Source organism: Mastomys coucha, unplaced genomic scaffold (genome assembly GCF_008632895.1).
Source record: "Mastomys coucha isolate ucsf_1 unplaced genomic scaffold, UCSF_Mcou_1 pScaffold16, whole genome shotgun sequence".
NCBI lineage: Eukaryota > Metazoa > Chordata > Mammalia > Rodentia > Muridae > Mastomys > Mastomys coucha.
In genome coordinates this window covers 28,969,579-28,991,431 of record NW_022196898.1, presented here as the reverse complement: position 1 = coordinate 28,991,431, position 21,853 = coordinate 28,969,579, and the positions used below count along the sequence as shown (strand labels likewise).

Here is a 21,853-nt window from a genome sequence, read left to right as displayed (position 1 = left end):
CATGGTTAGTTAGTATACACTCTAAACACATCTATGATTTCACCTTATAATCTTTATTAAAGAAGCCAAGTCCGTTGGTGACACTCGAGGTAAAAGAGTTGGCTCTTATATGGTCAGTTGTCTGAGCCTCTGACAAAGATTGTTTGCTGAGGAAAGATAACGACTTTCCTCTTAATGTTTTTAAAAATGTAATCTTTATTTTATGCATAGAAATGTTTGTCTTCACATGTGTAAGTGTACCACATGCATGCCTGGCACCTACAAAGGTCAGAAGGCAGTGTTGAATACCCTTGATTTCAAGTTACAGGCGGTTGTAAAACACCGTGTGTGTGTGTGTGTGTGTGTGTGTGTGTGTGTGTGTGTGTGTGATCTGCAAAAGCCTTGAGTGCTCTTAACAGCTGAGCCATCATTTCTCTATGCCTCCCCTTTTCACCCCTCCCCCAACCCCTTACTCTTTAAACTGTCCTAGGAAGTAAGTTTCCATAGAAACCTGTAAGGGTCTATGCAAGGCTGCCAGCAAGCTCTGTACCCTGGCTTCCTGTCATCATGCAAATTGTCATTGGTTTTAATTAGATTTAATATACCACGAAAAAGTGCACAGAGAGAAATGGAGAGCAAAGATTTCAGTGTGGGCTTTCCTATACATGTCCCACACAGCCGTGCGTTAGAACTCTTAACATCACCAGATTGGGAAAAGGAAGAATGCCACGCGTATGGAAAGATGACGCTGCTGCGGCTGCTGCTGTCCAAATGGGAAACATGGGTGGGGAAAATAATTCAGAGAGAGTGGGGGAAAGGAGAAAACGATCCCAAATCCCCAGCAGCTGCAAATAAGAAGCAAGTGAATCTGTTACCTTGGATGAACTCTAATTTCCTGCTCACAGATGGCAGGGTCCTATTGAGACCCAGGATCCTGTCCAGGTGGAAGGCAAACACTTCACTCATGTCCAGAGGCTGCTTGAGAAGCCCACAGGGGTTAGGTCCGCAGCCAGGCACAGAGCCAGAGGTGCTCCCTTCCAACACTAGCAAGCGGGTACCACTCTTAGAGATCGCTGGTAGGATGCTAGCCACCTCACCATCAGCCAGGAGGCGCATTCTGCGGATGTCTTCTTTGCTCAGCCATGAGGGGGCGCTCTCGCTATAAATCCTAATGTTGCTCTCTTGGGCCCTAGGCTGCTTCAAGTTTGAACCTCTCGTTCTGACTCCAGGACCGTGCAGCACCCTCCAGGGTCGTTCACCACCCTTGATCAGGTAACCCTGAACATAACCAGGTACTTCAGCAACTTCCCGTGCAACTTCCTGCTGTATAAGGGATGGTCTAACAAGCATCTCCTGATCAGGGACTACAGATGCCAACGCATACTTCTTCCTGCGCTTGGGTTTCACCGTGCCACGGATATTCGCAGGCTTGCTGCGCTTGGAGCGCAGAGTAATGTACACCACGTTGGGCTGCAATGTGCTTCCATTGCCCTGCGACTCTGGAGGGGCCAGGGTTGCATCCAGGGGGAGCTCCGGGAAAGGTACCTTGAAGATGTTGCGACTGTTGGGTGGTCCTCTGTCAGTTGCCTGCCCATGCTGAAAGGAGCCTCTGCTCACCTGGCTCACCAGAAAGCCCAGGTAGATGGCACAGGCAGTGCCCAGCAGGAGGTTCCGTCTGGTCCTGGGACGCCGACTACTCCAAAGTTTACACACTCGTGGGGCGCACAGGGAGCAGACAAACCAGTTTATGAGCTGCCCCGGCTTGTCTGGACAGGTCATTTCTCTGCTGCTTCCACATGCTGAACTGAGTTTAAAGTCTGCAGCTGGCTCCTGGTGACATGATTCATGGCTTCCTGAATCCAGCCGTCCAGTCCGCTTCGCTATCTAAGTGGTCTCCAACAGGCAGAGGTAAAAGAGAAGGGTCGCTGAGGGTTCTGGGAATGCTTTGTGCACTGGCCACTGCAAGCCTTTTAAACTCCTATCAGCCTTCCCCAAGAGAAAGGAGGGCTGACTCTGGAAATGAATGGAAACAAAGTTGACTGAGTCACTAACTCAACCCATTTCAGTTCCTCTACAAGAGGAAAGAGGCAAGTAACCCTTTCCTTCCACAAAATCTACCAAGTCTGGTGTAAAGTTTAAAACGCGGAAGCAAGGTAGGTGTGGGAGTCAGATTTCATTTTAAAGTAATGAAGACAAGCTGCAAAGAGCATTTGCTAGCTCATAGTTAAAGCCACGCCATCTGAGAAGCAAAACGTTTCAACGTCATCAACCAGGATCCCCTGCAGACCCCCTTTTTGTGATTCAGAAATAAGACAAGAAATAAATACTTTTTAAGAATTTTTTATAGGCACCCTAATTTTTTGTAAGACTTATATTAACTACTTGGGCAAAAAAGGCAAGTAGTGAGTTCATATTTAGACACATTCTTTTAACAAATGTTCCATATTGTCTTCACAATATGTTCCATATATAAATTGTTATTTAACTATGCCTCAACTTCTGTATAGCTTGGAAAGGGTGGGTTCTCTCTCTCTCTCTCACTCTCTCACTCTCTCTCTCTCTCTCTTTCTCTCACACACAATTACTTTTTATCACTTTTCTTCCCACTAAAGAAAGCAAAATGCAAGAAGAGAATCTTTAAGTTTTTTGCCTTTTTCTTCACATTTTTAAATAGAGGGAAAAAACTAGTTTAAAAAGAAAAACAAAACTTTACTTACACAGCTGGCCCCACGCTTAGCTCCAGGAAGAATGGAATCCCTGACTCTAATGCACAGAACTTTGAAAGGCTGAGGCTCGTAAGGAGAGCATATTTCATGGTCAAGAGTGTTCCACCTCTCAAACATCTCAGCTCAGCCTTAAAAGCTGCCGCCTTCTAACAGCGAAGCAAACTGATTTGTAAACTGGCTGCTGCGCTGTTCTCAGACACGTGAGGTTCTTTTCAAAGAGGACTAAAAAAAAAAATAAAATTTAATTTTGAATTTCTCCAAACACAGCTCAGAGCCAGTTTTCATTCAAACAACTTTCTGCTCCTTCCAGCCCCTGGGAGCCCTCTAGTGTCCCATTTGCTAAGCGACACAGAAATGTCAGCCTTGGGAAGTTGAAGTGATCTTGAAGTGTTTGCTGGAGTTGGTGCAGACCCCCGTTGCCAAATAAATACCTTTGTAAAACGAGGAGCCGAGCGCCACTGACCCCGGCCTGACCCCACCGAGTTGGGGAAGAGGAACGGCACGCCAGAGTCCAGGGCCTGCAACTTACCTTACATCTTAGCTGTTTGCAGACTAACACTTGTCTCCCACCAGTTCTGGGTAGGGGAAAACGGCCAGGAAAGGTAGACAAAGCTAAGGAGGGGGTCGCTGGAAGTGAGTAGGAAAAACGGAAGCGTGAGATAAGAGTGCGGGAGATGGGAAGGCACTTGCGGCATGCAAATGAACACAGCAACAGCCCTCAGAAGGCATCCAGGACCCCTTCTGATTGGAGGTCTTCTAAAAACAGGTTAGTGATTGGCCTGGGTCATTTGCATGTCCTGGCACAAAGGCAGGATCAGATGACCTTGGGGTCTCACTGAGCTTACTTGTCTTTGCTTCCGCAGCAAACAGAATCAAACAAGAAGCTACCAATGGGATAAGGGGCGATTTCCCCCCTTTTAGACAAAAGGCTGTGATGTGGCAGGAAATGGATAGAATATGATGCTGTGTAATCCTAAAAATACAGTGTTAGAATGACAAAAAAAAAAAGCAAAGAATTTCCCATTCTCAAACTATTCTTCCTCTTTATGGACAGGAACCTTAAAGTTCTGACATACTTTGGCTAAACTTCGTGAGAATTCAGGCACTGAAGTCATTTTCTTTATGCTCCAAAACTCTTAAAGCAAACTCTATGAATATGAATTTGTTTTCTCGAGAGTCTCTCAGAAGTTTCTGAGAGGGCACAGTGGCAGAACTGCTTTTTTATAGCTATCTTGTGCTCTCCAAATATTCAAAAGTTTAACTGATCTAAGTCTTTACAAAGGAAAGCCATGAGCTGAGATATGGCTCACTGGTAGAGCACTGGCTTGGCAGGTGGGAGCCCTTAACGTCCTGTTTTCAACAACATAAAATATTAAATTAAAAAGTTAAAAATAAATACTTGGCAAAAGCCTCTTCCAGACATTTTAAGCGCATCTTTAGGGGGAGCCTAGGAAGCAGATAAAGGTTGTGTGTGCTGATAAAATTTGGCTTACCTCAAAATAATGTTCGTTATTAGAATAGAATGATTCAATTCATCATTCCCCTCCTTCCATCACAATAGGGATTAGCAGGAGCTAAGCCATGTGGTCAGCAAAGGATAAGCCAGAAAGGGAGAAATGGCTCTTCCCCCTCACTTGCTGTGGTGCATACTGGAACCTGTCTAATCTATACAGAGAAGTCCACATCCAAGGGCCAGAACAACAACACTCACCCTGAGGGCTCCCCCTTGTGGTTAAAGGAGGCAGCACGGATGGAAGGACCTTTAGGAACAGTTGGAGATGATAGGTTTGTCTTTATCTCCTGTCCACACATAACTGAATTTCTCAAAGAACCATCTACTGAGACTGGTCATGTCAAGGCAAAGCCATTATTGTAGACTTGGGAACAAACATAAGAAATTATTTATGTTGTAAAAATAAAATCAGTACAGCAGACAGGGCTCATCCGCTGTAATCAGAAATCGATTAGTATATCATTACTTCCACTGCCCAGCAAACCTATGCTGAGACCTCGTTACCTTCTTCAAACCCCTTGGCTGAAACTACAGGTGGAATCTAGACTCCTCTTTCTACACTGGGGTTGCCCTGGCAGAGGGCTTAAAGTTTGTCGGTTATCATTAGTCCTAGACGTCTCTGCGTAACTTATCAAAATGTTTGATGCTGTATCATCATCAAATCTTTTCATTCAGAGTTGAATCACATTCCCTCTACAGAAGCTACCTTGGCCTCTCAAAAAGCTTAGCTGGGAGATAGATGGACATAGCAGCACATGCCTACAATCCCAGCACTCTGGAGGCTGAAGAATGTTAGAGGCCAGCTTGGGCTACATAGCAAGAACTTACGTCAAATCAAACACACACACACACACACACACACACACACACACACCTACTAAAACAAAAAAGCAAGGCAACCCATTTAGTGTTTGTTTGTTTCCTGTGTAGTGAATTCATTCTGGACCTTTCTACCGCCTCACCGAATGCTAAGCCTGGCTCCCAGTGTTCGATAGACTAGGGAGAGAGCAGAAAATCTTCCTTTTGAAACTGTTCCCACTGAGCAGTTCCTTGGGCATGGGGTCTATGTGCCCTCCAATAAGCATCTTTTTTTCATTTTTTATTAGATATTTTCTTTATTTACATGTAATATGATATCTCCTTTCCTGGTTTCCCTTCCAAAAAAAAAAAGAAAGAAAGGAAGAAAAGAAAAGAAAAGAAAAGAAAAGAAAAGAAAAGAAAAGAAAAAAAACCCTGTTCCCTCCCCCCTACCCTTGCTCACTACCCCACCCTCTCTTGCTTCCTGGCCCTGGCATTCCCCTACACTGGGGCATAGAACCTTCACAGGCCCAAGGACCTCTCCTCCCATTGATGACCACCTAGGCCATCCTCTGCTACATATGCAGCTGGAGCCATGAGTTCTAACATGTGTACTCTTTGGTTGGTGGTTTAGTCCCTGGGAGCTCTGAGGGTACTAGTTAGTTCATATTGTTGTTTGTCCTAAGAGGCTGCAAACCACTTCAGCTTCTTGGTTCCTTTCTCTGACAGTACCCAACTAATACAGAAGTAGAGGCTCATAGCCATCCATTGGACTGAGCACAGGGTCTCCAATGAGCATCTTGCAGTCTCTTCAAAGGGGCCAATATCATAGCATCTCTTCAGCTGGCTCCTGATGTCTCCTCAGATTCTGAAATCAATCATTCCACCATTACACACTAGTTATTATACTTCAGCTCTCCTAATTGTTCTCTCAAGCAGCGTGCCAGATGACCAGCGAACTGGCTTCCTTAGCCCTGCCTCATATAGGATGCAATTCAACCGTCGCCATCAGCACCCTTGGTTTACATGGTAAATTCCATTCATGTGGTGACCCACACTTCATCTAAGAACACAGAACACAGTGAATGCCCATTCTTGAGTATGTAACATGTAACAAGCAAGGGTCAACAGAGAAAAGGGAAGATTTCATGACTTTTCAGTGAGAGTCCTTATGCATTCTTTATTTTGCTAATAGCTTGGGGAGTTTGAGTCCACAAGGGCGCACACAGTGGTACACCTAACAGGATGCACCACTTTTCTGAACCACAATTCAACTGCAGCCTTTCTCATGCTTCCCACATGGAAATTACTCATGTGTTTGCTGACTATTTTTACTCCAGTCCTGAATAGTGCCAAGCTGCCCTGCCAGGGAACTGAAGTACTCCCTGTTGGCATTCTGTCTGGACTCCACCCCTACAGTCACATGGCAACAGCCAGGTAGTCCTGGCCCACTATAAAAGGGGCTGCTTGCCCCTCTCTCTTACTCTCTTACTCCTGCTTCTCTCCCTTGCCTCTTGCCCTCTTGCTCCCTCTCTCTCCCCATTTCCTTCCCCCATCTCTTCCCGTAGTCAAAGCCGGCCTCTACTTCTCTACTCTCTCCTTCTCTCTGCCTTTCTCTGCCTCTACTACCCTCTTAAGTCCCCTCCCCATGTCCTGAATAAATTCTATTCTATACTATACCATCATGTGGCTGGTCCCTCAGGAAGAAGGGATGCCTTGGCATGGGCCCACCTAGGAGTCCCCTTCCCCCATACTTCACCACACATTCTATTCTATACTATACCATCATGTGGCTGGTCCCTCAGGAGGAAGGGATGCCTTGGCATGGGCCCACCTAGGAGTCCCCTTCCCCCATACTTCACCACACCCCCATAGACTATATCTTAAGCCTCTTTATCTTTTTATAATCACAACACTCTCAACTTCATAATCCTTGAAATACTGTGATATAGGTGTGCTATTGGTAATAAGGAATATGGTTTTAACTAGGTGTTGTTTTATTTTCTGGGTTTCTTTTTACGTCTTTGTTATTGTTGTTGCTATTTAGTTGGTGGTGACCTTGCCATTATTTTGAGACAGGGTCTAGCCTAGAATTCACAGCAATCCTCCTGCCTCAGATTCACAAATGCTAACATTACAAGTGTGAACCACCTTACCAGCTTGCCACTGTTTAAATAGCACTGTATATTTTATTTTTTCCTTAAACTGCATACAGAGAGTTCCATTTCTTACATTGTTTTGTAGAAATCCATACATATCCATGCAGCATGAGAAGCTCCCTCCTAGAAACCATTCCTACTGAGCTCCATGCCTACACTGACTTGCAGTGGAATAAGTACTTCAGGAGAACCTATCTCCTCAGAGATGTCCTTATAAATCTGTGAGGTGATGCTCATTGTCACAGCTTGCAATTGCTCATACATAAGCCAGAGATACACTAGCTGTGTTTCCAAGAGATGTCTCATGGTTTTCAATGTGTTCTTGATCTGTGACTAAAACTGATTAAGAGCAAAAGGATACTCCTGGACCCAGTAAAAAAAATGTACTGCCACAATCCTTTTAGCCTAAGTCCCCTAGAAAGGTGTTATCATTTCTTTAAAGCTGTGTGTTAGAATGACCCCGTTGAATTACCAGAAATATTTGCATGAACAGACCATACCATAACACATCAAAGCCATGCCAGCTATCAGATGTCATGGCACATGACTTTAAAACCAGCAATTGGGAGGCAGAAGCAGGGGGTCTCTATGAGTTCAAAGCCAGCCTGGCCTACAAAGCAAATCCCAGAACAACCAGAGATACACACGAAGACCCTGTCTCAACCCTCCTCAAATTTATAGCAGTCAATTTAACTTAAGTTTAAAGAAAGAAGGACTTACAAGGTTGTTATTTCATCTCTTAATCATTAGATGTTTTATGAATATGAGAATTAACATTTGCTTTGATTCAGAGTTATTGAGGTTTTTTTTAATTTTTTTAGACCTATTTACTTCCTTTATTGCATATGATCATTTTGCCTGTATGTCTGTTGTGCACCGTGTGTGTGTGTGTGTGTGTGTGTGTGTGTGTGTGTGTGTGTGTGTGTGTGTGTGTGGTGCCCTTGGAGATCAGGAAGCAGCGTCAGTCCCATTTCTGGAACTGAGGTTACAGAAGGGTGTGAGTGGCCATGTGCATGCTGGAAGCTGAACTTGGGTCCCATACAAGGGCAGCTATGCTCTTAGCCAATGAGTCAATCCTCTGACTTCATCAGGGACGAAAAAAATCTGGAAAATTAACTGAAGACTATGTAAGCTATTACCAAACTATGCAGAGAGTCTAGACAACTAAATGCTTCTATGTTAGAGATGAGCAATAAGTCCTCAGTATACAGCCTCAACCCCTGCCAGCAGACCACTCATGGGGAAGAATCAGTGGCTGTATTCTGGACCCAGGATACTCACAGCCTGGAGAGAAGCAACACAGCAGTAGATCTGCATCTTCGCACATAAGTAAAGATTGTTCAAAACTGGCTCAATGCTTGGGCCTCTAGCAAGAAATTAGACCGGAACTGTAAATCATCTCCCCTTACCTCGAGCACAGTTTATACAACAGAAAATAAGCTATGAGATTGTATTTGAAGAAAGGAAGGCCTCTTAGCTATGCTAGATTAAATTTAGCACACTAGAAATGCTTCAGAATTATAAATAAACATGATTGCAAGTACAGGAGGCAAACGCCGGAGAAAAGTGGGATTTCTCATTCGTTTAAAGCTGGTGGTTTTGCGAGTTTATATACCACCATCTTGATTCAAATATGTGCAGCCTATCCGATATGTGGATGTGTAACTTCACATACATGTGTTATGAACTGATCAAAAACCTAGATTAGGAAAGACAGCCTGGGATAATATCCCAAGCCCTGTCCTGCATACTCAGCCCTGCAGCTCTAATAGATTCACGGTAACCGTAGGAAGATTCTTACTGAGGTACGTTCACGTATTCTGAGACCTGATGAGATACAAGCAACACATTTGGGGCTCTGGCAGAGGAGATGAGATACAGGGTCTGATGGCGCCTTGCTCTCTCTCCAGTGCTTCTCAGGCACATGTTGTCTAGATGGAGGCTAGCAGGGCAGCATCCACGGGATGAACCATGTCATACATGGAGACAGCAGTGGTGACAGGTGCAGCAGCGACGTGCCCTTAAGCTGCTTCACAGACAGGAAACATGCACAAACAAGGCTTATGTGTAGTAACCAGAACTGACAGGGTTATAAGAGTATGAGTGACAAGCCTTGACACCCCGGAGACACAATTAAGAGCATTACGGAGGGTGCTGCTGGGTTTATCTCAAGCAGGAAAGTGACAGCCAGCCAATTCAAGTTGTTCCTGCTGAAGAATGCTTGGTGGAACCCACAGACTGAAAGAAGTTAACCCCTGGAATTGGAATCAGTGCAGGACATACCCAGACACCAAATTCTCTGCACAAAGGACATTGTGGAGAGGCAAACAAGGAGGGGCAAACAAGGCAGGGAGACTGCAAAGCAGCAGGCAGGGCAGCAGCAGCAGCAGCAGCAAACACAAACATGAAAAGCAAGAGAAGCAAGAGAGGGTGTTTGTGCAGGAGTGGGTTTTTAAGGAGAAAAGTGGGAAGTCTGTGCTAGAGTGAACTGGTAAATCCTGACTGGATAAACTAGCCAAATAATGAATTTTGATCATTGGACCTCAGTATCTTGTCTCAGGAATGAGTCGGTGACCAAATAAGGGAAGAGACCTCTGGGGCTAGCTTTAGGAATGTGATGGGTTTTAGCAAGGGAGAGGAAAAGCGGTAAAAGGGCAAAACCTGATTGCCTTACAATATTTGCCATAGTCAGGCCTGTGTTTGTGATGCTTTGCCTGGTTAGAACGCTTTCATAGACTACTAAACCCTTTAGCATTTATGAAACTGCTGAATGGTGGTCAAAACCCAGGGTTTCTGGGCTGGAGAGATGGCTCGGCAGTTAAGAGCACTGACTGCTCTTCTAAGTGTACTGAGTTCAAATCCCGGCAACCACATGGTGGATCACAACCATCTGTAACAAGATCTAACCCTGACGCCCTCTTCTGGTGTGTCTGAAGACAGCTACAGTGTACTTAACATAAAATGAATAAATAAATCTTTTAAAAATGCTCAAAAATAAACAGGGTTTCTATAGAATGCATAAATTTCTAGGGCATATGGCGTGGTTAGGGTTTTTTGTTAACTAGAGACAAACTAGAGTAAATTGGGAAGAGATAGCCTGGGTGGGGGGCGGGAGGACTGCTTCCAGCAGATCAGCCTGTTGTAGCATTTTGTTGGTTAATGATTGATGTGGGAAGACCCAGCCCACTGTAGGCAGTACCACCTTAGGGCAAGTGGTCCTAGCACCTATAGACAAGCTGAGCAAGTGAGGGGGAAGGCAGTAACTAGTGCTCCTCTGTAATCTCTGCTCCAATGCTTGTCTCCAGGTTCCTCCTGGAGCTCCAGCCCCATGTCCCTCACTTGGACTGCAACCTTTTCCTTCCCAAGTCGCTTTTGGTACTTTTCACAGCAATAGAGAGCAAATTGAGACATTACTTGGCTCAATAACATCTTGGTAAATGTTGGGTAAATGAATTAATGATTGAAATTATTAAGATAACAAAGCAAAGCTCCTTGCCTGATGCATCTCAAGTCATGGCCGTGCCTCACAGCATCAGCTACAACTGGAAGTTTCCTAAAAGAGCAACAACCCCTTGGCTGTAGCACCAGATCTACCAAATTGGAAACTTTAGATGGAAGTGCCAGTATCTGAATTGACACAGGGAATCCAAACATTGTGACCTGCTGTCCTTAATGAGACTCCACAAGCAATGGAGCAGGACAAGAGGGTGAGAAGATGCTAGTGGAGGAAGGACCAATAAAACCAAAAGCTGTGAGAAGATTCAAAGTCACGTTGGCAGTTTATCCATGGTTGCTCTAAGCTGCTCCCTCCTGAGGATTCAGTTTCCTTCCTACCTCTTCAGTCACTGAATTCACAGATGCAAAATAAGATAATATCATATTATGCCTAGTTACTCAACATCACTTCCCCAGCCCTATCCCCTTTCTCTAAGCGAGGTTTTAACATGTAGATAGGAAATGCTGTCTTTCAAAATTCAGCCAATCGGTTTATAAAGTTTATGCATGTGGTTTTTCATACATCGTCATGCATGGCTCAATCACAATGCTAAAAAAAAAAAATCTAAGGAAGATAACAATTCACCATCTATAGGATGAAAACCAAGAACAGGCATGGCTGGGTGTGGACAGGCTATCTAAGGAAAATACCCAGAAGAAAACAACCCTGTTAGTCTTCTATCCTAAAATTACCTGCTTCCAAAGGCATTGGTCAGGGACCATGCTCACATAACTTATACAGCAAATAAAATGTAGAAACCTAAAAGCTTTTTAGTAGAAGCTGGAGTCTGGTTCTAAAATAGGAAAGGGAGAGGGTACCCAAGGTACAGAAGAGCAAGAAGTGTCTTAGGAAGAATGAGTGGTCTTTTCCTCAGTACAGCCCACCTTCGCTGTTTCTCCACAGGAGAGAACACACAACGGATTTCGGTCCTTTAGAAAATGGAGCCATCCTTGACTGCAGTAATCACCAGCTCAGAGGCAATTCCTTGTTTGATTTTTGCGCTAATTGCTCACCACGTAGAAGTAGGCAATGGAGTTTATGATTACCAATTTGCATTTCATTAGGTGAGGTTGAAGAATCTGTAAGCAAAAATTCTTACTTCAGCTAGGTGCTTTGGGCAAGATATTGAATTCTACCATTCCCTCACCTGAAAACGTAGGATGATTTTATGTCATTCACAAGGTTGTTCTAAAACTAGACCTTACATGTAAAGCACTTACCACAGGGATTGGAAGGATGTTAGCTCGTCCATTCTTCCCGCTTCCTGTAATAGCTAAACTTTCTACATAGATGGTAAGGAGACAGGCATAGCTAAAGCCCATGGTCAGGGCATGCTTTCAGGTTCATGATACGGTTCTCAGAAGTTACTCATGTAACACATTACCTAGAATTTGCTTCACAATTTTATCCTATAATCAAGAGTATATTTTTCACACTGCTTTGGATTCAATTCATGAGTGATTTTTGCCTTTTAACATTATAAGTAGTTAGTGGTAATCTGCAGAGTTATAGCTAGTGTCTTGGCAATATAATTGAAATCAGAAAGCTTTGTCACAAAAAGATTAAGTGTGAATCGGAAAGTGTAGCATTTCCTTCCAGGTACTTTGCTGCTTTTAAGCTAAATAGGACACACCTCTCCTAAGCCTCTGGTAATACAGAACAGAGGCTGGGGAAAAGGCTTAGGCAAGCAGGCATAAAGACCCGAGTTCAGATCCCCAGTACCCACCTAAAAAACCAGGTGCTGCAGCACATGCATGTAGCCCCACCACTATAGGGACAGAGACAGGAGGATCCCTGGAACTCTCTGGCCAGTCCTTGTAACTAATCAGTGTATTGCAGGCTCAGTGAGAGGCCACCTCTCAAAAGGAAGGGGTGTGACTTTGGAAGATACCTGATATCAATCTCTGGCCTCCACATGTATAACCACACTCACAAAAATACCCACACACACACACACACACACACACACACACACACACACTACAAGAACAATGGTGATTGATAACAATAATAGTAAATATATTAATAGTAAATTAATTTTACTATTCTTAATCTTAGCGCCCATATTATTGGGTTGGTGTGAGGAATAAATTAATTAAAACAAGAAACACCTTACTATAACAATGAACAAACAAATAAATCATATCAGCTTTGCAAGGAAACAAATACAACTCAGGAGTACTCATTTATTGTGACCAAAATCAGAGAATCACAGTTGTTCATTCCCATTTATACACTGTCAGGGATGAGCTAGCAGTTACTAGGTCTCTTCAGCTGCTCGGTTCCTAGCAGACATCTCTCTCTTATGGAAAGTCTTCATTTTTGACCAGTCTTGCTGCCATACTGCTAGACTGTTGCTACATTATTCTTATCTCATTTAAAACATTTTTGGAAAAAGGGATATTGTGACACAGAAGGCATAAGTTAGCAAAACTCTATGAGTTCAAGACCAATCTCATCTACATAATGAGTTCCAGACCACCTAAGGCTACACAAGGAGACTTTGTCTTGAAAATAAAATTAATTAATTAATTAATTAATTAACTATATGAAGCAACTGTTTGATATCCCTATCAAGTTTCTTTAGATTTAATAATAAAATACGAAATTTGTGGTCAGTCATCAGAGTCTAGCAGTGATTCCCAACCTGTGGGTCTCAACCCTCACAGGAGTAACATATCAGATATCCCGTATATCAGATATTTGCCCTATGATTCATAATAGTAGCAAAGTTACAGTTATGACATAGCTATGAAATAATTGCATTGTTCGCAACTCACTACAACATGAGGAACTGTACTAACAGGTCACAGCATTAGGAAGGTTGAGATTAAGAAGGTTGAGAACCACTGGTCAAGGATCCCATCTTGTAGCTTGGGCTCTACTCTAACACCCTCAAGCACTTTATGTATCTTCTGCTTCATTTACCACCCTTAGAGCCTGCTCAAATCTAGCAAGGACCTATCACTTCCCATATCAATTCTTGCTCCATTCGTATCAACATAAGTAAGTACCTCGTGCCTACATGAAACCTCAGGCATGGCAATTCTAATCATGCCAAGTCTATGATCTGCTCAGTGACAGTTGTTGAGCTGGTTTGGGTAGCTGTACAATTAGTTCAGTCTAGTTAACGGATCATCTTTAAACCAGTCATGAATTTCAAACTGAACCAATGATTACTTGAAAAGACAATAAAAGGCTCCTTTTCCTTAAGAATAAAAGGATCCTTTAAATGTATAAGTACAGTTGAGTTACAGAGCCTAGGAGGTTACCCAGTGGATAAAGTCCCTGCACACATGTGAGCTCCTCAAATCCAGAGAGTGGCCAGGCCCTGCCCCCCTGAGGACCTACAAGCACCAGGTCCTACCCACAGAAAACTCTCCCTAAAGGCTGGACCCAGCTCCTGCCCTAAAGAGTAGAAAGCCTCTCTTAAGGTTTTCGTTGCTGTGAAGAGACACCATGACCAAGGTACAAAGACAAGCATTTAACTGGGGTTGGCTTACAGTTTCAGAGGTTCAGCTCATTATCATCCTGGTCAGAAGCACAGCGTCATCTAGGCAGACTTGGCACTAGAGGAGCCAAGGGTTCTGTATCTTGATTCTTAGACAGCAGAAGGGCATCCAGGAGGGGACTCACTTCCACACTGCGGGGAACTTGAGCGCAGGAGGCCTCAGACTACAGAGTGATGCACTTCCTCCAACAAGGTCACACCTTCTCCAATAGGACCACACCTCCAAGTAGTGCCACTCCCTATAGCAAAGCATTCAAACACAGGAATCTATTCAGGCTAACCTTAATTCAAACAACCGCAAGGCTCAAACTTGGGACTTGAAATTTCGCTAATCCCTGGACTCACCCCAATCTCTGGACTTGAAATCCTACCAACCTTCGCCCTGGAAAGCTCTGCCCTACCCCACAAGAAATTCTGTATATACTGTGCCTTCTGCTCAGCTCCTTGCTTCTTCTCTCCCAAGCAGTCTCTCCCAAGCAGTCAGCCACCCTCCTGGATATTTTTCCTCCCAATAAATCTCTTGTGTGAGGTTTGTTGTGCTGTGTGACTTTGTGGTATTCCTTGGCTCCTGAATGCCAGGACACCTTTCCCTTCAGAGATGTAAGACTTTGAGGAAACCTTCCCCACCTCCCACTCTCCAGAACAGAACTTAACACTAGCAGTAGGGAAGCCATTGCCCTATCCTGGGGCAGATCAATAACACTTGCACTGGGGAAACCTTTCCCCACAGAGCTGCGACATTTGCATGAGGTCCCCTTGGATCCTAAGAACCTACGAAAGGCTGGCCAGCAAGACAGCCTCCTAAACCCCAGCATTCATGCTGTAGAAACAGGTGATTCCTGGGATAAGTTAACTGACTAGACTACTCAAAAATGGTGATGTTCTATGTTCAGTGAGAGACTGTGCCTTAATAAATGAAGTGGAGACCAACTGAGGAAGAAACTTGACAGCAACTCCAGACCTTCAAACACACACACATACATACATACATACACACACACACACACACACACACACACACACACATACATACACACACACATACACACACACACATGCATACATACACACACACATACACACACACATACACACACATACACACGCACACATATATACATACACACACATATACACACACATACACACACATACACACACACACACACACACACACACACACACACACACAGACACCCCATATACACACATGCAAAAAAAAAAAGAAGCTGCGTTTTATTTAAGAGGTAGATGACTTACTGTTTAAAATATATGACTAAAATAAGTGAAAAGGTTTAGTAAGATGAGCCTGGAGTTTTTTTCTTTCTTTCTTTTTTTTAAAGATTTACTTATTATTATGTAAGTACACTGTAGCTGTCTTTAGACACACCAGAAAAGGGCATCAGATTTCATTATGGATGGTTGTGAGCCACTATGTGGTTGCTTAGATTTGAACTCAGGACCTTTGGAAGAGCAGTCAGTGCTTGTAACCGCTGAGCCATCTCTCCAGCCCCTGAGCCTGGACTTTCTACAGCTAATGTTTGTCTGAAAACCTTGGTGAACACTTTTTATTAAACACTTATTAGCTTCAAGTTTTCCATAGTTAACAGAATTCGGTGTTAAAATGTAACCTTATGCTTCAATTAATATGTCAAGCCAGAAATTCCTACAGAGTATGGTACCTCAAGATTAGACTCAAAATACATAAAGGAAATGTATGTAACACAATTTAAAGAAGTTCCCTAAAAGCAAGGATCTGTAGAGATACCTTAGTGGTTAAGAGTTCTTCCTGCTCTTACAGAGGACCCAAATTTAGTTCTCAGCTCTCACATTACAGCTCACAATCACCTGTAATCCAGTGGGGATCCAACACTCTCTTCTGGTCTCCATGAGCATGCACATGCATGTGCACAAACACACAGGCATACATGTACACTGATGCACACATTTACATATGCATAATAAATAATAAAACAAATTGCCTTTTTAAAGTTCCCTTAAAATGCCTTCCAATCCAAATACTGCCCCGGGCTCAGGCAAGCGCGAGCCAGACCGCTCCAGTCACTTGGCGTCATGCAATGTCTATTAAGAGCCTCCACCTGAGCTAAAGTAAAAGAGACAGTAATGCCATAAGTACGAACAGATTCAGCCAAGGATTTAATTACTTTAAAATCGAGCAGTTCCTCATATCTGTTTCCTTGAGCATCTTGAAAAACTGGGCAGGCGAGCTGGAGCTCCGATCTCACCGCTTGCCAAACCTCTGGGCAAAAGGAGCGGCCTGAACCCCCACTGTTGATTGGATTGTAGGGGGGAGGCGCTGACAGCTCACAGCCTGGGGGCCCGTGTTATTTTCTGGGCCCTTCTTCCTACGCTTCTCTTTAATAGAGCTTCTCTCAATCTTCTCAATCAAAACCTGTAATTCCTCATCTGTATCGGACCACTCGGTATCTGAAGCTCCCTTCTCTGACTTCACAGATCGCTCTTCCTTCAGCTGCTCTAATGCGACTTTCCCCTCTTCCACAGCCTTAGAACAGCACTGATCCTCAAACAGCTCCTAAAGAGCTTCCACACAGGTCTTACCCCTGCTTTCAAAATACCCTGGTCCCTGGAGAAATCTAGATCCTTCCCTAGCTTATCCCAGCATGAAAGGGTGAGGTTCCCAGACACCATGAACCAAGGGGCAGCAGTGTCACACTCACTAAGTAACCTCTCCAGTGTGCTCTTCTTAATTTCTAAATTTTTTTGACAATAACAGCTCTTGAAGAGCCAGAAAAATTGGGTGCAATTGCGAGGCGCCCATCTTCACTTGTTTTACTTTTGGTTTGCTACTCCGCAAAACTTTATTGCTCCTTCTCGGAGTCCTTATAGCCTCTACTCCCAGGGTCCTTATTGCCCCAACTCCTGAGGTCCTTATTGCCTCTACTTCCGAGGTCCTTATTGCCCCAACTTACCTGAGAACTTACCAACCAGCTGCCCTGACTGCAAAAAGTTCTGAGTCTCCTCGAGTGAAGGAGGAGTGAGTTCCCCATTCGGGCCTCCACTTATCGCATCCGCCTCGACCAGCAAGAAAGACACGACCCATGAGCTCTTCTTTTAGCAGTTTATTCAGGATTGGGAATGTGGCTTGCTTGAGTTATAAGTCATTAATAATAGGCTGCATAGCAATATTGGCAATTTTACTGACACATGCATGCTGTAGGAGGATGAGAGCAAATAGTTATGCCTTTGTCTCTCAGAATGGAGTGGACACTGAAAACTCCTCCTGTTGTTGCAAATCCATCAGGTGGCAGAGAGGGGCTTGCCATGGCGAACGGCTATCTCTGTGACATGACTCAGGGTTCCCTCACAGACCAGGGTGCACTTCCCATGTTGCTAATGCTTGACATTGCGGAATGCTTTGTTCTTGAGATCAGCAATTCTAAAGATGGGTATTCTTCAGTGTTTTTAAATACTCCACTTAAAATTACAGACATCTAAACCCCACCCAAGAATGACCGCATGAGGATATTTGTGATCATGGCAAAGTAAATGTGAAAGTTTGAAATCTAATAAATGACAGTGTCTCTCCTCTCCCACCTGCCCCCCTCAAAGCTACCACTTAAAGCCACTTCCAGGTGTTCTTATTTTATTACGAATCACTGGAGAAGTATGTTGAGGCAGTCCATCAGCATAGCTATAGAAGGAATAAAAAGTATGAATTTCATAAAAGAATAACCCATTCTTCCATAGATTGGGTCTAGCAGAGACTTAGGAAAAAAATGTTTTACAACTTGGCAAAGTAGAAAATTTCTAAGCTTATTTTTTTTTAAACATAGAAATTGCAAAACAGGACATTTCTGTAGTAATATTATAGGCTTTCCAAATTAATAAGCTGAAGGAAAATGTTTAAGTCAATAAGAAAAATGTCATGATGATGCTGTATTTCTAAATGGATAGCTAATCTATAGAGATATAGTAATATTTCAGAAACATTCACAGATCCCATGCCATGTGTACACCCAAATGACACCACTCTTTGGTAAAATTAGGTGAAAATAGATAATTGCCAGCCATCTTCTAAAGATAATTAGACTCAGCAGGGTCAGCTTTGCTTTGTCAAAATCCCACAACCAGGAGCCAGGAGCCAGGATCCTAAGCTCAGATCTGTCTTTCTTTCTTTCTTTCTTTCTTTTTTAAAGATTTATTTTATTTATTTTATGTATATGAGTACACTGTAGCTGTACAGATGGCCGTGAGCCATCATGTGTGTGGCTGCTGGGAATTGAACTCAGGACCTCTGCCGGCCCCGCTCGCTCTGGTGTAATTCACTGTAGCTGCTGCCATGCCTAGTTTATGCCATTGATAGACTAGCAACCTGGTCCAGAGAATGGTGCATTTTTTGTACATGCTGCCTATGGTGGTTTGAATAAAAATGGTCCCCATTAGTCTATAAAAAGTGGCACTATTAGAGGGTGGAGCCTTTTTGAGGAACTGTGCCACTGGAGATGGGCTTTGAGCTTTCAGAAGCTGAAACCAAGACCAGTGACTCACTGTCTCTGCTGCCTGCCGATCAAGATCAAGATGTAGAACTCTCAGCTACCTCTCTAGCACTGTGTCTGCCTGCATGCCACCATGCTTCCAACCATGAAGACAATGGATCAAACCTCTGAAACTGTAAGCCAGCCCCAACTAAATGTTTTCCTTTATAAGAGTTGCCATGGTTGTGGTGTGTGTTCACAGCAATAAAAACTCTAAGACACTGCCTGAGAGAGTAAGCATTTGCTTCCCTGGACTTGGCAGAGCTGTGGCTGACTGTCAGTGGGCATCTCCATAAAGGCAACTCAAAACATCATATCAAAGGCAACTGACTGGCATCTCCACAGTTCTAGAAAATAATTGTGAAGTATGAAGTTTGAGAATGATATCCCTCTTCTGACTCCCCTAAAGTTTGTTTGGATTGTACAGTGGAAGAGGCAGGATGGCTGCCAGTCACATGGTGAGCCAGTAGAGTCCTGCAATTTTTAAGAAGATGACTTGTCGTTGGAACATTAGACATTCTAGAAAGTCAATTGCGCACTGTACCTAAGAATAAAAAAATGTGAAGAAGGTCCCTCACAGTATTCCCAATCAAAATTCAAAGAATAAGGCATTCTCCTAAGCTCTGGGTATAAAGAGCTGCTTCTGAGGCTTGCCTGTAGCCTGTCCTGTATGAAGAGGCATAAGGAATACTGAGGGTGGCCTTGCCCAGTTGGAGACTGTGCCTGTGAATGTTCAGCACGCTCTTAATGCAAGGGTGATCGGGCTGCTCCATCACTTATTTTAACGTTTAAGCGGTGTCTTAGTTAAGGTTTTACTGCTGTGAATAGACACTATAATCAAGGCAACTCTTATAAGGACAACATTTAATTAGGGCTGGCTTACAGGTTCAGAGGTTCAGTCTATTATCATCAAGGTAGGAACATGGCGGCATCCAGGCAGAAATGGTACAGACACAGCTGAGTTCCACATCTTCATCTGAAGGCTGCTAGCAGAAGAATACTGACTTCCAGGGAGCTAGGACTAGGGTCTTAAAGCCCTCTCCCATAGTGGCACACCTACTCCAGCAAGGCTACACCTCCAAGTAGTGCCACTCCCTCACAAGCAGTATAGTATGCCATGCCTATAAAGTTGTAGTAATATAATCCTGCCAAAAGCTTTGTTTTACTATCTCAAAACCTAAAATATCACATCCTGATGCAACTATTGTAACTGCTCGGTGTATTCCCTGGTGTGCTCAGAGGTGGCTCATGAACTCTTTGACCTTTGGTTGGAATTAGGAGAGTCTGCAAGGGCAATGAGAAGCAAGGAGACCCCAGTGATCGCATCCTATTGCATCATCTTCACTTGGAAGGTAACAAGTCTGCATATGATCAAACGATATTACTTCTTGACTGTTTCCCAAATGGAATTCTATTTTAGTTGGTGTTTTAAATGAAGCTACAACAAAAACCATAATTACTCTGGGGTAACCAGAAAGAAATACAAAGATTCAAAGCTGGGTGTCATCTCTTCATGGCACCCAGTAATGTATCTTTTCAGTGTGTTTAACATGGGTGATTATTTTCACCTCCTCTGGATAGCAATATTTATTATATAAAAGTGGGTGATAGGGGTTAAGATACTAATTTTTAAGGTTTTCAGTTAATAGTACATCTTCTCATGAAATTTCTTAGTTTTTCTCTCTATAAAATAGAGGATTAGAATTTAAAGAGATAGGTCTACTGATGACTTGGACTTTAAAATACTAATTAATGCCTAAAAGAAAATGCAGCAAAATATGAACAAAAAACTTAGAACTGACAGAATTCAGACAGAATATCAGAATCCAAGAGTAAAATGAAATAGCCATTATTACTTCAAAAATAAGTATTTTAAAGTTGGGTATGGTGGCATACACCTTTCATTCCACCACTTGGGAGGCAAAGGCAGGTGGATCTCTGTGAATTCAAGGCCAGCCTGGTGTGCAAAGCAAGTTCCAGGACAGCCAGGACTGCTACACAGAGAAAGCCTGTCTCCAAAAAAAAATATTTATTTAATCTGAAATTGAATTTTTGAGGCTAGTTTTAAAGTCTAAGCTCACAAGGCAAAATATAAGGTTTGTACAATTAAATCTAGTTCTGTAGAAAATATGAAAACCGTCAAAATAAAAAGTCAGAGATGCACTGGCTATAGTAAAAAGTTCAAGGTGTGATCAGCTATAGGTAAGCAGAAATGACAACTGAAAGAGGACAGAGACTGTTCAAACTGACAAGAGGTATCAATCCAAGGAGTGAAGAAAATCACTGAACTCGAAACAAGACTGACTGTCAAGGAAGATTTCACAGTCAGCTGATTAAAAACCAGAATGGACTTAGCTGAAAGGGAAGGAGCCAAACTGGCCGACAGGAAGCTGAAATTGGAAAATGGAAAAGTCGTAAAACCATCAGAGACTAGACAGATGCGACAACAAGGTTTTTTTTTTTTTTTTTTTTTTAAGTTCAAAGCTAAAAGAAATGGGGAAAGAGAGACTAAATAATCTTTGAAGAGAAACTTCCTAATACTTTTTCAGATTCAAGAAAGTCTATAAACTCCAAGAAGAATAAACACATACATAAATTTTATTTAAGAAGGAAACAATATAAGATTTGGATAGTTGAGATGTAGTTGAATTGTTATGGGGACTGGAAGCAGTTTGAAAAGTGAATAATATTTAACTCACAGATTTTATAGAGGAAATACATTGAGGATTCTGCACATATGTAACCCAAGAGAAGTCAAACAGAACACAGCCAACAGTCAGATATGACATGGCCCCAGTCAGACAGGACATGGTCATAGTCACACAGAACTGGCCCTAGTCAGATAGGAGACAACCACAAACTGAACTCCTAGGTACAAACCAAGTGATCTCTTCACTGTATAAAACTTCCGGTCATTTGACTTTGTTATTGTGTCAGCAGAACTATCAGACCATGCTGTTGCATTAAAGATAAACTGTGTTTAAAATACTTTCTGCTGACCTAACATAATGGAGGTGAGAAGGAATGTTGAGTCACATGTTCAGGATCACACAGTGTTAGAAATCAGTCTAGGACTGGACTTTAAGAGCTTATTATACCCAAGACGGTTCATTTGTGGGCACAGGACCACTGTTCTTCCCCTCTTCATGAGACT

The 21,853-nt window shown here is 43.1% G+C and overlaps 1 protein-coding gene across 3 annotated transcripts in view; it reads right to left on the bottom strand.

Annotated features, from left to right (window-relative positions):
* Positions 1-21,853, bottom strand: part of Gask1b (golgi associated kinase 1B) — an 87,897-nt gene that overhangs the window by 51,812 nt on the left and 14,232 nt on the right. Inside the window, exons 1-2 of one of the 3 annotated variants that reach the window (XM_031374150.1) lie at positions 3,235-3,390; positions 855-1,992 (exon numbers count right to left, since the gene is read on the bottom strand). In XM_031374150.1, the coding sequence (XP_031230010.1) occupies positions 855-1,758 (904 nt within the window). In that variant the 5' untranslated portion in view covers positions 1,759-1,992; positions 3,235-3,390. Of the gene's footprint in view, positions 1-854; positions 1,993-2,696; positions 2,901-3,234; positions 3,391-21,853 lie in introns of those variants that run through there. The other 2 variants (XM_031374149.1, XM_031374151.1) reach the window with 2 other exon arrangements.